Source organism: Mustela putorius, unplaced genomic scaffold (genome assembly GCF_011764305.1).
Source record: "Mustela putorius furo isolate JIRA1106 unplaced genomic scaffold, ASM1176430v1.1 tig00003845_pilon_pilon_pilon, whole genome shotgun sequence".
Lineage (NCBI taxonomy): Eukaryota > Metazoa > Chordata > Mammalia > Carnivora > Mustelidae > Mustela > Mustela putorius.
In genome coordinates, this window is record NW_025421998.1 from 94,137,816 (window position 1) to 94,154,533 (window position 16,718).

Consider the following 16,718-nt stretch of genomic DNA (forward strand, 5'->3'; position numbering starts at 1 on the left):
TCCCCCAACCCAACTTCTGCTCTGCCACCAGAGCCCATTCTAGAACACAAGGCCAACCCTGATATTCCCACGCTGGAAACCTGGGACCCCCTGGGTCACCCCAAACTCTTCCGAACTTGGTCAACAATGGGAAGACTCAGGCGGTTTCTGCTCTAGAAAACCGAACGCTGGCTTCTAGTTACCTCTGTAGCACACGACACCCACAGGAGGGGGAGAAAATATCAAAATGCGTTTTCGAAGTAAGGCGAATTTCCAAAGGATGAGGATCTGTTCTCCAAAGAACTTGATAAACTGAGACATGCAGCCAGCTGGGTGCGTGATCTGAAAAAAAAAAAAAAAAAACAGAGGAAGAGGCAAGCCCATTCAAGATGAGAAAAATGACTCAGTACAGCTGTGCACTAAACACCTACCTCCCGCCCCCCACAAACCAGAGAACAACCAACAGAGGCACCGAGGGATGGCTACTTCCACACAAAATGGTATTATTCACTTTAGAGTCTCACTTTCAGACAAGATTTCGATCCTCCAACGGCTCCCCTGATACAATAAAATGAGGTCTGAGTTTCGGGATCATGAAGTGCTTTCCTCAGGAGAGGAGGCGCACAAGAAAAAAGATGAACGTGATTTTTGAAAAGTCAGGAAGAAGAGTTTCTGAATCGACAGTACAGTCTCAAAGAGAACATTCAACTTAAAACCATTACTGAGCCCTGGAAGGGGTGAGGTAATGAGCTCCCCGTGTGCACAGGCGTGCTACTGCGGGAAGGGAATGAGTGTGCAGGTTACAGGTAGAGGACCTCAAGGGCCTCCGTGCTCAATAACGCTGCACATGGGGTCCAGCCTCTTCCTTCCTGCCAAGTGCAGGGAGCCTGTCGCCGCTGAGGGCTGCTTCTAGGAGCCCTGGGCCAGGAAGTCCCCAGGAGCTCTGACCCCAGAAAAGCTGAATTCCAATCCCGGCTCTGCCACTTACTGATGGGAGGCCCGGGGGAAGTTAGCCAACATTTCCTGTTCCCTCTCCTGATCTGTGGAATCCAGTCCCTCCCATGGCTGTCAGGACCTTCTGAGAAAAAAACCACATGAAATGCTCAGCACGGAGGCGCTGATGAAACAGGAAATCCTCGGGCTCTGTCCCTCAGCAGGCCTTTTGGAAGGTCACCTCCACGCTTGGGTCAGAAGCAATAGCGCCCACCACCCACTGGGGGCGCTGGCGAGAGGACGTCTGAGGAGCTGCGCCCACACAGAGACCGGAGCCAGGCTTGCTGGCTGGGAGCCCTGGGGACCCACCGCAGGAGCCACCCTCTCCTGGGGCAGCATCGTCCCCACACTTGCGCCTTTCACTTGCCCCCCACTGGCAGAAAGGCTGCCCTCTGCTGAGGGTCCCTGTCCCACCCCTGTGCTACGCCTCTCCCAGATCTCCAGCAGGAGAGGCCCCGAACCACCAGGTCTGGTCAGACTGCTCCAACCCCAATCTTTCACAAAACTACGCAGGCAGCTGGACAGGAACAGGAGCCCACGCCCCTCCAGGCCTCTCCCAGCCTCCCCTCTGGTGATCCTCAAGCCCAAGCATGCTCCTCCTCTGCATGAAGGCCCAGCAGGGTTTTGCCTGAACATGTCCTGGGCCCTAGGATCCCAGAATAAATGATCAGTCCTTAATTCTGGTCTCACTCACTCATCCATTCACGGATGCACACACAGATGCACTTGGACAAGAGATATTTCTCACACGCTAACTTTGCACTAACTGTGCGAAGTAAGCTCAGTCGGATAATGAACCTTGGAAAAGCCCAGCCCTGGCCCTCCATGTAGTGTAGGAACTACAGGCAGAAGCAGGAGCACCCGCGATCCGATCCGAGCCTGAGAGCGGATGGAAGGGGGCAGGGGCTGCGGGAGCTCCCAGGAGGCACCGACCCGATTCTCGGAGAGACAGGTGGGTCTCGGCTTGAGCATGGAGGAGGAGCTGGACCAACAGTGTTCTTGGTAGAGGAGCTAGTGTGGGCAAAGGCCCGGAGACAAGAGACAACATGGTATTTCCTGGGAACTTCTAATAGCTGAGGTGCAGGGCCGGGCCCAGGCAATGAGGGAAGGGGTTACGTCAAGGGACGTTTCTCCTGCTTTCACCTAAATCTGTTTCCCTGGTCTGGGCCTCATTTTGCTGTTGCTTTTATAGGAAACTCATCTCCTGCCTCATGCAGCTCCTGCCTTCACATTTTCCCTCCGGCCTTCCAAGGCCTGTACTCCAGGCTCTCTTCGCGCCCTGGCTGCGGCCGGTGACCCTGTGGGCTCTGTCTCCGTCCCTCGCCTCCGCTCCACCCTGTACCCACGGCCCAGGGACTCCATCGGGTCCTCGGGCGCAGTCCCTACGCTCTCTCCGACTTCCCCACCTCCCGCGGCGGACGTCTACCAGGCACTGCCGGACCCATCAGAGAGGCCTCGAGCCTTCCTTCCTCCCTCGCCAGGGATTTTTGTCTCTGCAATCGTCCCAGATCTGACCCTACCTTTAAACGCTTACTGTAAACCTTTCTTCCTAGGGGTGTTCACACTGTAGAAATTCACTGAACTACATATTTATGTTTTTTAACTTGTGACTACAAAATATCATGATTCAAGAGAAAGCTTCTAGAGACATTTCTTTATATGTACATACATGCGATATTTCATGAAGGACCGCGGGTCATATATATGGCACTGTTTCAAGTGCTGTCATTTTTCTCCTGGTCCTTTCCTTTTTTATACTTATCCACACCGTCCCTCCATATCTTATCTCACTCCCGGGTAATATATGTATTAGTAACCTAGTGCATACCGAAGCCCTGTCCCACGCCGATGCATGTGTGTAGTATGTGCCCACACCTGAAGCTGTGATTACTGTACAAAAGCACGTGATTGTATCACATACAGCTTTCTGCACTTTGCTGTTCTCACCCAAAAACACTTCCTGGTAGACCCTCCACATCAACGATGTATGCCCTAATTCATTATTTATGCAGGCTGTCTCACATATGGGGCATTCTCACTTTCCACCACTCTCTCCACTGCTGACTTCAACATGCTTAGAGGGACATCACTGTATTCTGGTGGTTTATAAATACAGGAAAAATCCTAAGGAGCCGGACTGCCAAAGCGAAGGGTACAGGTATTTTTAATAAGTACTTACAAATTGTTTTTGTAACAAGGTCACTCACATTTCCATCTGCGACCTACCCCAGGACCTTTGCCCCTGCAGGAAGTAGCGTTTGACATGTGTGCTCGTGAGCTGCCCTCCATGGAGCAGAAGCAGAAGGTGATTTTTCTTTCTCTCCCTGCTGTCCCTCCTTCATGGCCTATGGGGAGGAGGAATCCTGGGACACCCAGGTCAGATGCTGGTCCCCTCCCTGTGGGTTTGAGATAGCCCAGCAGCAATGTGAGAAGGAAAAAGTGGGTCAGAGTTAGAAGTGGCGAGGACAAGGTCAGGGTTCAGTCAATACAGACCCAGAATCACCTAATGACCCTTAAGGAACATTTCTTAATTACTGCCTCTCAGGGAACACTGTGGTGCGGGGAACTCTTTAAGCGACATTCCTTGGACTCCCGTGGCAGCCATCTTCCTGTTATATTCCTCCCCTGGGATGAAATGACTGGCTGGAAGGGAGAGGGAGCTCTCTTCAGTGTCTCACTCCTGCTAGTATTCTGCCAGCAGCAGAGGACATCTCTGATTCTGGCCTTCAGCTTCTCCCAGCAGCTGCAGCCGAGCCACATCCCCCCTCAACTCCCCCCACCCCCGAGGGTCCAGCATCAGCAGGTGCAGACAGCATCAGAGCCCCTGCTCTGTGGGGAGCCTGCTTCTTCCTCTCCCTCTCCCTGCCACTCTCCTTGCTTGTGCTCTGTCAAATAAATAAACAAAATATTTTAAAAAATGAAGTTTCTTTACTATATCTAACATAGTTTATGTTCTCCTGGCAAGACCCTAACTGGTACCTACTGGGTTCATATTGATTGCTCAAGTATTTAAGGTTCTCTACAATTCGATTCCAACCTACTTTTCCAATCGTTTCTCTCCTGGTCAGTTGACACGGAAATTCAATCCCCGTCAAACTCCAGGCAGACCTCATTTTACCGCCCTTCACTTTATTGGGCTTCGCAGTTGCTGCATTTTTTATAAATTGAAAGTCTGTGGCAACCTTGCACCGAGCAAGTCTGTTGGTGTCATTTTCCCAATGGCAGCTGCCCACATCGCATCTCTGTGTCACATTTTAGTAACTCTTACAATTTTTCAAAATTTTCATTATTATTGGGGCGCCTGGGTGGCTCAGTCGGTTAAGCACCCACCTCACGGCTTCAGCTCAGGTCATGATCTCAGGGTCCTGAGATCAAGCCCCGTGTCAGGCTCCGTGCTCAGCAGAATCTGCTTGAGATTCCCTCTCTTCCCCCCTCCTACTCATGCTCTCTAAATGAAATAAAGAAATAAATCTTTTTTTTAAAGATTTTATTTATTTATTTGACAGAGATCACAAGCAGTCAGAGAGAGTGAGAGGGAAGCAGGCTCCCCGCTGAGCAAAGAGCTCGACACTGGACTCAACTCCAGGAACCCAAGACCATGACCTGAGCCGAAAGCAAAGGCCCAATCCACTGAGCCACTCAGGCACCCCAAGAAATAAATCTTAAAAAAATTTTTTTCATTATTATTTATTTATGATGGTCATCTATGATCAGTGATTATGATACACTGAGAGCACAGATAATGATTAGCATTTTTAGCACTAAATTATTATTTCATTAAGGTATGTACTTTTGCTTTTTAGACACAGCATTATTGCACATTTTGTGCAATATAAATGTGCACATTATTGCACATTTAAGAAACTACAGCATGGTATAAACATAACTTTTGTCTGCACTTCACTGCAGTCTGTCACCAAACACTGCATTGAACTCACTTTACTGCACTTTACCGTGGCAGTCTGGAGCTGAACCTGCAGCATCTCTGTCCTGTAAACCTGCCTTGTGATTTCTTCCACCCACCTCTCCACAGGGCTGGTGGGAGCGTGTACTAGCTGTGGCTCCAGCCCCATGTTTAAATCCTGGCTCTATCTCCTAGCTGTAAGGCCGTAAGTCACTGAACCTTCACAGACCTCACTTGGTTTATGAAACAATCCTTTACTTAAAAAAAAAAGGGGGGGGGTGCCTGGATGGCTCAGTGGGTTAAGCCTCTGCCTTTGGCTTGGGTCATGATCTCAAGGTCCTGGGATCGAGCCCCGCATTGGGTTCTCTGCTCAGTGGGGAGCCTGCTTCCCCCTCTCTCTCTGCCTGCCTCTCTGCCTACTAGTGATCTCTGTCAAATAAATAAATAAAATCTTTAAAAATAAATAAATATTTTTTAAAAAGATGGTGCATCAGGTATAGACAAATACTGGCAGAACACCCACGTTCTGAGAGAGCCACAGACCACGACTCCCAAGAGCCCCCCCCCTCAGTCTGGAATCAGCATTCCTTCCTTCTCACCCAGCCAAGTACTTCAGGGACCAACTCCTCTTTGAAGATGTCAGAGTTTCCTCTCAAACCCCAGCACAGAATCCCCACCAGGGAGCTCTGTTTCCCCTGACTTAGCTTGTGACCACCTGCAGGGGAGGGAGAAGGAGCTTCACGTTCCTACTCATCTCTGCAGCCTCCCAACACCTCAGGCTGTGAACTGTGAAGGAACACATTCCGGCACCCCGGCAAAGGACTTTGGAACAAAATGTGATAAGGCAGCATCAGGAAGACGGTAACCACAGAACAGGACATCTGTTCACCATGTTCTTCTTCTTTCATCTTTTTAGTTCAAGGGTCTGGTTTTAAATGATCTCAGCCAATACCAGGATCAAAGCCCCCTTCCCCCCTGCTAGGACTCCGTCACGACTGGCCTAGCCTCCCACGTGGCTTTGCTCCACGGTGACAGCCACGTCTAGAAAGCATACTGTTGCCTTGTGTCTTAAAAGAACCCAAATGCTTAGGTCAGAAACCCATCAAAACCAAACTTTGGGCATAGGTCCCAGACATAAATTCCTTAGGAATTTAAAAAACAACAACAACAACAACCACGGTAGCAGACACAAGTCCAGGACCGTGTGAGCGCACGGCTAGCCCTACCTTCATCTCGGGGTACATGTATCGGTGGATGGAAGGCAGCCAGTAGACAGGGGGCAGGCTGCCGCCTCTCCCCGGCCCGGCGTGGAGCACCCCTTTCTTGTCCTCATAGAACGCAGCCAGATGGGAGTAATGGCCCGGCGTCTCCAGCTGGTGTCTGCAAACACACGCACAGTGAGAACAGCTCTGGCCCCGGTGCTTGCCACGCACGCCCCTCGTCCCACGGGCTAGAACGCTTAAGGACAAAGGGATAAACCAAAAAGACCCCCATTCTGAAGTTGCCTCAGATGCCTACTTTGGCTACAGAAGATCCTTACAGAAAGCTCGAATGTGGGGGTCTGATTCTCCCTGATGCCTTCGATCACATTCTCCTCCTTGAGGGAAAGTCACAGAAGGAACACACTGTGACTACCGTCCACGCCTCTAGGGCAAGGTGTGCTCACGGACGTGTGGCTCTTCCCGGAGAACACAGAGACAGGGACAGCTGGCAAGACCCTAAATCCCCAGCTTAAAGCCGCTCGCTGTCGAGAAACCATGCTTGTTTGCTTTGTTATAGAAGACTCAGAGGAAGCTGACCCCTCAGTGTCTCAAGGGAAAACAATCATTACTGGATGTCACCAGGCCTCATACTTTCAGCATCAAGTAATTAAATAATAAAAACCTCAAAATCTCTTATTTTCCCACCCTAACTGCTTGAGCCTGCAGAGACTGGGCTGTGGGGAGCCCTGTCAACTGTCCCCCAAGCCAAGAAAGCCACATTGAATCCCTGGGGCACCTGGACATGCAGAATCCTGCCTTCAAGGGAAGCACAGGAGCATTGTGGGTGTTCTGTGGTGCCATGTTGAATGGGGGTGTTCAGGGTCAAGCAGAGGAGCATTGTGGGCATTCTGTGGCGCCATGTTGAATGGGGGTGCTCAGGGGTGATTTGTCCCTCTCCACTCTCCTCCAGAAAAAAGTTCTGCTGGATCCCTAACTCTCAGTACCAAAGAGCACCGTCTTTGGAGACAGAGTCTTTACAGAGATAATCAAGTTAAAGAGAAGTCACCGGAGTGGATCCTAGTCCAAAGGATCAATGACCTTATCAAAAGGGGGCAATCTGGACACACTGAGATACACATGAGACCACCACGTGAAGACAGAGGCAGAGGTCAGGAGTGAGGACCACCAGAGATCACCAGCAGACCATCAGAAGCCAGGAGAGAGACAAGGAGCAGATTCTCCCTCATGGCCACAGAAGGAGCCAACCCTACCGACGTCCTGATTTCAGACTTCCTGCCTCCAGAACATAAGAGGATTCCCGCCGCTTTAAACCCCCCACTTTGGGGTACTTTGTTAGCACAGCCTTAGGAAACAAACACAGGGAGGAATACAAGGCATTACAACCCTTTCAGTCTTTTTTTCCTGGTGCCCTACAACTTCCATCATATTGCAACAATCAAGAGTCAAAATATAGCCAATCACGGTTAGCTGTGGAACAACCATGACCACAGTAGGCAAGCACCTCAATCTATCGCTGTCGGCCAACCCCAAACTTGGGCATAAACTGCTCAGGGTCAAGATTCTCACAGTCCAGCCGGGAGCCAGCTGCCCTGGAACTGCCTCCTCTCCAGAGGAACCCCCAGCTCCCGACGCCAAGGCAATGCCTCCACCCCATACGGTGAGATCTCAGGCAAGTTACCACACTGTTCAAAACCCGCTGTTTCCCCACTCACCTTCGGACAGAGATACCAGTATCACCTCAAGAGTCTTTAAGAGGAAAATGAAGCAGAAAGAACACCTCACGCAGTTCATGCCCCACTTTGGTCGCTCACAACGCGCGGCTCCTTCCTCCCCAGCCATCCCGCGACATGTAGCCGGGCGCACGGTGAGGGCCCGACACCCAGGGAAGAGGGCAAAGGGGGAAGAGTCAGGCCAAGCCCCTGCAGGAGGTCTTGGGACAAATTCATGTTTAAAAAAAGAAAAAAAAATCAACATCAACTACATTTTAGAAACTTATCACTCAGGTAAGTTCCTCTGGGGTGTGTTGAGGGGGAGGCTCTCTAATTTGGGGGTTCCTATACATTCCGTTCTAAGCTTTGCACAAGAAGGCAATCCCGTGACCTAACAATGCCTGCCGATGGGAGGTGGGGGCTTATAACCCTTTCTTTCACTCTTACTCGTGTGCTCCCTGGGAAACCCACGGTGCCTCAGCTCTGTGTAATTCTGAGACAATGGCAGATTCCAGATACCCTTTAAGGATGTGTGTGCAACTGACAAAAATTTGCTTAACACAAAAGAATGCAAAGATGATGAAGTTCAAAGGTGTTTTCACTAGGATGTAATTTCCCTAAAGGAACAGGGAGAATCAGTTCACTGTATTTTCAATACACTGTTTTCTGCACTAAAGGGGGACTTTACCTGTATCCAGGGTAATTTCAGTGACACTCTTTATTTCCTAGGTTGTGGGTTGGATGCCCGATTGATGGTCTTTTCTGTTTGACTACCTTAAGATGCTATACTTAGGGATGCCTGGGTGGCTCAGTGGGTTAGCCTCTGCCTTCGGCTCAGGTCATGATCCCAGGTCCTGGGATGGAGTCCCGCCTTGGGCTCTCTGCTCAGCAGGGAGCCTGCTTCCCTCCTCTCTCTCTGCCTGCCTCTTTGCCTACTCGTGATCTCTGTCAAAAAAATAAATAAAATCTTTAAAAATAAAAACAACGCTATACTTGAACCGGCTTTCTAAAGAAAAGCTCACTACGTTAGAGAACCTTAGACAGAAAGCTAGTTTCCGGAGCCTGTCCTGGGACAGTCTCAGAGATCTCTGACGGGCAGAGCGGAACAAGGCACTGGTATGGATGACTGCATATGAGCATGGGCATAAACAGAACTGGCAGTTCCAGGTCAATGTTACAACTGTTCTACGAAGGCCGTGAAATATAAACCCACTGGAGATTTTGCAACAGACAACACTGATGAGTGAGCTGCCACACCAAGATAACCCGAAAGGTACTGAAGCAAGGTTGAGAGCTGGGAGGTGTGTTGAGCTTCAGAGATGTGCAAAAGGAGACCTTCTGGGCGATCTTGTCTCTATGGATGCTTAGACAAGGAAGTACCACACCAAAACATAGGCTAAGCCATCTATGCAGGCAGTCCAAGAGATGGGACCTCGTAAACACTAGGGAATGAGGCACACGGTATATGCTAACTGATCTGAAGCCTCAGGCCAGCGTCCAGGCCAGATGGAGAGCTCCCTGCAGGGCCAGGGACACGGGGCTCTCCTTAAGCCCAAGCCCCTTCGCGGACAGAACATGAGCTCCTGTGACCACGCGGACGCCCACTGCAGCTAACCCTGCCTTCCCCTACACGCCCCAGCAATGATGCATCCAATGTCAGAGCCAGAAATGCCTCTGTGGGACAGCTACCCTGCGTTGCTCCGTGCACTCGCTCCCGGTCTGAGCCTATCTGTCTTCTGGATTCGCAAGTACAGAAAGAGAGGCATCCCTTTGACTTCTGGGGTAGGTACAAAAGGATACCGCCTTCCTGGAGGGGCGCTTGCAATTTGGATCACATTGTACGCTGCATGTACTGTCTGACCCCGTGACTCCATCTCTAGGAGTGTGGCTCAAACGACTGTATCTGGATATGAACGATCATTTACCTACAGCAGTGCTCATGTTTCCAGGGGCAAAATATAAGAAATAACTGAAAAGGGGCGCCTGGGTGGCTCAGTCGGTGAAGCAGCTGCCTTCAGCTCAGATCATGATCCCAGGGTTCTGGGACCGAGCCCCATGTTGGGCTCCCTGCTCTGTGGGGAGGCTGCTCCCTCTCCTCTCTGCTCATGCTTTGTCTCGCTATCTCTGCTGCTACTTCTCTCTCCCTCACAAATAAATAAAATAAAAAATAAATATATAAATAAATAAATAAATAAATAAATAAAATCTTTTTTTTTTTTTTTAAAGAAACAACCTAAAAGCCCAATGGCAGTGATATAGTTAAATAAATCATGCTATATCTATACACCAAAATGCTTGGAACCACCATGATGCTGAGAACTATGATGCATGATATTCATGGGAAGATTACCATATCAGCTCAGGCATTATAGATGTTGAATGACCTTGTATTTTTTTTATTGTATATGTATATATTTACATATGGGAAAAAAGACTAGAAGGATATAAATGTTAATGGCAGATATGACTCGCTGGTGGGAACATGTTCTTTTTATTTTCTTGAGCTTTTCTCTTTTTTTTAGTCTTCTACAATAATTACATGGTAATTTTATTTTTTGGTGTTTTACACTTCTCATTACAGAAAATTTTAAACTTATACCAAGAGTTGAAAAAAGAATCTGAAGCCCCATTACCCATCACTTAGCTTCAAGAGTGTTAATATTTAATCAACATGGTTATACCTGCACCCTATCCCCCTACTGCCATTCTTCTTAGAATACTTTAAAAGCAAATCCCTTATCCTAACATTTTACCCAGAAACACTTTGGTATACATCTCTAACTGATAAAGTCTATTTAAAAAAGAACATAAACACCATGCCATATCTCGCCTATCAAAAATAATGATGAAGCCCGAATATAAATTAATACCAAGCCCATATTTGAATGATATCAACTGTCCCCAAAACGTTTTACACTTGACTGTTTGAATCATGATCTAAGCACAGTCCAGAGATCTGGTAATGGGTTCTAAGTCCCTTTTATTCCGTAACACTCCTCCTTCTTTTTCTATGTTTTAAAAATTATAAGGTGCTTCTCCAATGTCTTCTGATTAATAAGAACTAGTCACACGAAGGACTAACTAGAGAGATATTGAGGCCAGGAGTTGTGGAGGAAATCTAGTAAATTAATTTGGGGTGCGAAAAATAAGAATGGATAGAAAACACAGACTCAATGTTTTCAGAAATCAAGTCTAGTTAATTTAGACACAAGTCACTGCTGTAGTCCAATACAGCCCCTGCCTGGGCTTACCTCAAATATTCCCCCCTCCCCCCTCACACCCTCATGCAAGACCCTCCTCTCGTGTCACCTCAAGTCCTCTGTAATCACCAAGCTGGAAAACCTTCCCAGCTGTGACTGGAAATCTAGGAGCCATGAAAAGATAAATGAATTCAATGAAGAAAAACATCTGCATGACAAAAGGTAATGTGGAAAGATGAATGACGGGGCACCTGGGTGGCTCAGTCGGTTGAGCGTCAGACTCTTGATTTCAACTCCCGTCATGATCTCTGGGTGGTGGGATTGAGCCCCACATCGGGCTCCGTGCTCAGCAGAGTCTGCTTGGGATTATCTCTCCCTCTCCTTCTGCCCCACCCCCCACTCGCTCACACACACACACACACACACACACACTCTCTCTCTCTCTCTCTCTATCTCCCAAAGAAATAAAATCTGGGGCACCTGGGTGGCTCAGGTCATGATCCCAGGGTCCTGGGATGGAGCCCCACATCGGGCTCCCTGATCAATGGGAAGCCTGCTTCCCCCTCTCCCCCTCCCCCTGCTTATGTTCCCTTTCTCACTGTGTCTCCCTCTGTCAAATAAATAATAATAATAATGATAAAACAAATAAAATTTAAAAAAAGATGAGTCACAAAGTGGAAAAATATTTGTTTATTTCACAAAGAACAAATCTCCCTACTACACAAAGAACTCCTAGAAATTAATAAAGCCAATAACCAGAAAAAAGGAAAAAAAAAAAGAAAACTGGACCAAAGTTTAGACATGATTCACAGAAGAGGAAAAACAAGTAACTCAAACAAATATAAAGGTGCTCAATATCACTCACAGGAAAATGCAGATTAAAACTATAACTCATGTACCTTGTTTTACCCATCAGAATGCCAAAACTCTCAACATTTTGTTTTTGTGTTGGCAATGTTGGGAGGAAACAGCATTGTCCTGCATTACTGGGGATATGCAAAATGGCACCATCTTTATGGAAAGCAATTTGACAATATCTATTACAATTATAAATGCCTCTTCCTTTTGAACCACCAATTTCATTTCTGGAAATTTAAGGTACACATATGCTGTTCATATGTGAAACGATTCTTGTGCATAGGTATTCATTATCCATAATAGCAAGAGACTGGAAATGACCAAATGTCCATCAATAAAAAAGACTTGATAAAGAAAGTGTGGATCTTCTCTGTAGGGCACGTACACAACTGTGAGACATGATACTCTCTGTACTGATAGGAGAGTATGATGTCCTAGATATAGTGATCATTGCGAATGGCAAGGTACAAAATGACATGGTTAACTTGTCCATGAAAAGCGGGGTGGGGGTGGGGGGCGGATACAGAATATCCACTTGTGTCACATTTTATAAAGACAGAGAAGAAATTAACAGTAACTACTGGGATTACTGGATGGATATGGGAACTGGGTGAAGGCTTTCCTTTCTTTCCTTTTTTTTTTTTTAAGATTTTATTTATTTGAAAGAGACAGCATGAGCAAGGAGAGGGGGAGGGGCAGAGGGAGAGGGAGAAGCAGGCTAACCAGTGAGCAGGGAATCCCATGACCCTGGGATCATGACCTGAGCTGAAGGCAGATGCTGAACTGACTGAGCCACCCAGGTGCTCCTAGGGTTTTCATTTTATGCCAGTGGTAGAGCCTGCCACTCTCTTCTTCCCTGTGTAATAGACTTTTCTTTTTCTTTTTTTTTTTAGATTTTTTTAAAATTTATTTTATTTGACAGAGATCACAAGTAGGCAGAGAGGCAGGCAGAGAGAGAGGGAGGAGGAAGCAGGCTCCCCGCCGAGCAGAAAGCCCGACGCGGGGCTTGATCCCAGGACCCTGGGACCATGACCTGAGCCGAAGGCAGAGGCCTTAACCCACTGAGCCACCCAGGTGCCCCAATAGACTTTTCTGATTGTAGCTCGTCACACAGTCACCTCATTAAGGACCACAACTGCCAGACTTCTTGCCACCAAGCATGTCTAGGAATGAAGAACTGAGCGATGGCGTGTAAGGAGAAGGGATGTGTTTAACTCGGGGCATTCCTGTGGTTCTTCCTCTTCCTGCATGCCAGAAGTTCATGACCTGATAACAGTGCGTCCACTTCTACCACGCGGACGAGGACAATGCTCTAGGAGATAGGAGCAGACAGGACGGAACGCCCTGGGTCCCAGGATGACCCAGCAGAACACAGCCATTACCCCCCTGGACAGCTGGTCTCCCTCTGAGACTGTTGTGCTAGAAAAGCTGTACATTGTTCTCCTTTGAGTCCCTATATGTGGGGTCTCTCTGTTGTAGCGGCTTGCCTGTACTCTAGCAAAAGCAGAAGATGGCACCTGGAAATGAGTCACCCCGTATCAGAAAAGACACTGTGGGCTTTGGCTCAGCAGCCGGCAAGGGAAGGTGGTGAGAAGAGGTGTTGCAGGCCGGAAAGCTGGAAGCCCTTGTTCTGCTGTCGCAAAAACTTGCTAGAACTTCGTTAATTTAGAAGACAGGCCCTGTGTCACTGGAACGTGTAACTTCAGGGGAAGTGGTAGAAATAAAACAGCGATTGCTCCTGATGAAGAAGATGCAACAGGTAAGGACTGGCTGCTTCGCAAGCTGAAATGGAAGGAGACGCCGCCTAAGGGCAGTGTGTCCTGAAGAACTCAGGAACTCAGGACTCCAATTATTTTGGGATCCCATAGGACTGGAAAAGTCAACTGCTTTTGTACCCCAAAAGCAGACGAACTTCTCTCAAATGGACACCTGGGTAGCTCCTTCAGTTAAACATCTGCCTTCTGCTCAGGTCATGATGCCAGGGTTCTGGGATCGAGCCCTGCATCAGGCTCCCTGCTAAGCAGGAAGTCTGCTTCTCCCTCTCCCTCTCCCTCTGCCTGCCGCTCCCCCTACTTGTATGCTCTCTCTGTCAAATAAATAGAATCTTTAAAAAAAAATTTTTTTTTTCTTTCAAAGCTTCTGTGGAAGTCTCTAGTTAGGAGTAGAGTCACAGGAGTCACGCCTATTTGCAAAGATCAGATTTCGGGTGCTGCCTCAAGGCAGCTGCCATTAAAATGAGGAAAGATGGGGGCACCTGGGTGGCTCAGTGGGTTAAAGCCTCTGCCTTCGGCTCAGGTCATGATCCTGGGGTCCTGGGATCGAGCCCCGCATCGGGCTCTTTCCTCAGCGGGGAGCCTGCTTCCCCCTCTCTCTCTGCCTGCCTCTCTGCCTACTTGTGATCTCTGTCAAATAAAATAAATAAAACCTTTAAAAAAAAAAATGAGGAAAGATGGAGACGCCAAGCACAGACACCAGTAACTAGTATGTCGTCCAGGGATTTAAAACTAAGACCCCAAAGAAATCTTCGGCAGTGGATACTTTTATCTGGAATGGACTGGAAGCAAACAGACCAGAAGACTATTTAGTTTTTGAGGGATCTGTATTGTCACTTGCCTTGTCTATAAAAGCCTGTGACTTCTCCATCTTTAAAGAAACCCTTACACGCACAGACGTACACCAGTGGGAAATGTGTTCTCCAGCTATGCAGCCTCAAGAAGATCACGTTGGAGAGCATGCCTGCTTCAGAAGTGGTTACAGTGGAAAATGGACAAAGAACCTCCTAGAAGGCAAAGCCAGGAGCCATGGAGGAAAATGGGCAAGGGGGTTGTCAATAACAGAACCAGGATTACAGCAAGGAACAAACTGGCCTGCCAGGACAAGAAGGCTTTGCAAGCCCTGCCCAGCAGAATTTCATTATCATTAGGGACTAAGAGCAGCTTGGAGTTCTCATCCTTCCTTTTTCCAAATGGAATCGGTACGGTCTACCTTTTTATCCCCTGCAAAGATTTATTTCTTTATTTGAGAGCGAGAGAGAGTGCATGAGTATGTGCAAGTGTGAGCCGGGGAAAGGAGCAGAGGAAGAGAGAGTCTTAAGCAGATTCCGGCTGAGCAGAGAGTGAGATGTGGGGCTCAATCTCTCGACCCTGAGATCATGACTGGAGCGGAAACCAAGTTGGACGCTTAACCAACTGTGCCACCCAGGCACCCCCCACATTCCACTTTTTATATTACATTTGGGAGGTGGGGAGTGAATGGGCTTGTCTACTCTTTCGTAGGTTTTCAGGGTATGAGAAACCAAGTGCTGATCTAATGATAGGCCTTATACCACATGGAAATCCTAGATTTTAGACTAGAAGTGTTAAATGGAGGAGCCTCTGTGAGGGCTCACGTGGGGTGTGGGGAATGTCCTCTACATGTGGGAAGAAGTGCCCATGGATACTTGACTAGTAAAAAGGGCAAACTGAGGCAGGGGCTGCTAATTTTGCCCCAAAGTCCATCTGTCCCTTTTTCCTGTCTGCAACATTAACTGGTCACAAGGTCACCAACCTAGAGACTACCTCTTCCAGTCTCCTTTCCTGTGAGGTGTGTCTTTTGATGGAGAAGTTGACAACGGTGAGTGAGAAAAGATGATGCAATTTCCAGGGGCTTTCCCTCCTCCCTCGGGATAGATGCAAACAGTAGTGGTGAGCAGCTTCGAATACAAACGTCTTAGAATACAAACACTACTCTTAGGATATGATAGAACAATCTGAGCAAAGAAGTGTGGGTCCCTAAACAACCGTAGGGAACAGCAGGCTTCCCACCTTGAGCACCTGCCCACCACAGACTATCACATCAGAAAGAGTCTTCTACCGTATTTGAACCACTGTATTTTGAGGCCCCTGGTACTGCCATTTAGCTAGGACCCTAACTGATAATAATGCCATTTTCTAATTTTTAACAGTTGAGCCATGAGAAAATATTGTCTACTTGGGGAAATTAGTTTTTTCAAAAGGAATAATAATTGTTTAAAAAGTGTCAGGATCCCAATAAAATTTTTTTTTAACCCCATAATCTTACTTCTGAGACACAAAACTGAGGAAGTATTTCAAAAACAGAAAAAGAGATCTAAATGAAGGCGTTCTCCACAGCTCCAGAGTGTAGAGGAGCAATTAAAAAAAAAAAAAATTAGAAGCATGCTAAGTGCTCAACCCATAGGGAACAATCAAGAAAACTTATGGAACAACTAGCATTACGGAGTTATTAAAATAATCATCAAAATGATAAATACAGAGGTTGAGGCAGAGAAAACATATGCCTAACCGGTGCATAAAAGAAGGAAAAAAAATGCAATGGAAAACTTGAATATTTTCTTACAGGTGGAAAGTTCCTGAAATTAAAAATAAAAGGCATATCTCTAGATCAGAAGGGACAAACCATCCCTGGAAAGAAAGTTCAGACACTTCACAAGTTAAGAATCTATATGGATCTAGAAATCAGAGACTTCCAGACAACGAGTATCAGAAGACAGAACAGCAATATTTACAGCATCCTGAGAGGAAGGAGGAACGATCCCCGTACCTTCTACCCATCCAGAGGAAAGGTGACAGACACACGTGATTAAGGGCTCAAGACCTCAAGGAAGGCAGCACCCATGATCCTCTCATGGGGGACAGAATAAAGCACCTGATGGATTTGATGATAAAACCCAACCAGCCAAGAACAAATGCAGTCAGGAGCTGGGGAACAGGGCAAGCCACAGCCAAGCCATGGCCATGGTGGTACACATGAAACTGAGACTGAGAACAGTGGGAAGCAGGACTGACGAACTAAATATAGACTAAGTCTCACCATATGTAAGAATTGAGATGTG

The 16,718-nt window shown here is 47.6% G+C and overlaps 1 protein-coding gene across 4 annotated transcripts in view; it reads right to left on the minus strand.

The window, feature by feature from the left end:
* The window catches only part of DENND11 (DENN domain containing 11), a 53,082-nt gene that overhangs the window by 17,992 nt on the left and 18,372 nt on the right, over positions 1-16,718 (minus strand). For all 4 annotated transcript variants that reach the window (XM_045063076.1, XM_045063077.1, XM_045063075.1 and 1 more), the window contains exons 4-5: positions 6,103-6,256; positions 183-321 (exon numbers count right to left, since the gene is read on the minus strand). In XM_045063076.1, coding sequence (XP_044919011.1) covers positions 183-321; positions 6,103-6,256 — 293 coding nt within the window. The remainder of the gene's footprint in view (positions 1-182; positions 322-6,102; positions 6,257-16,718) is intronic.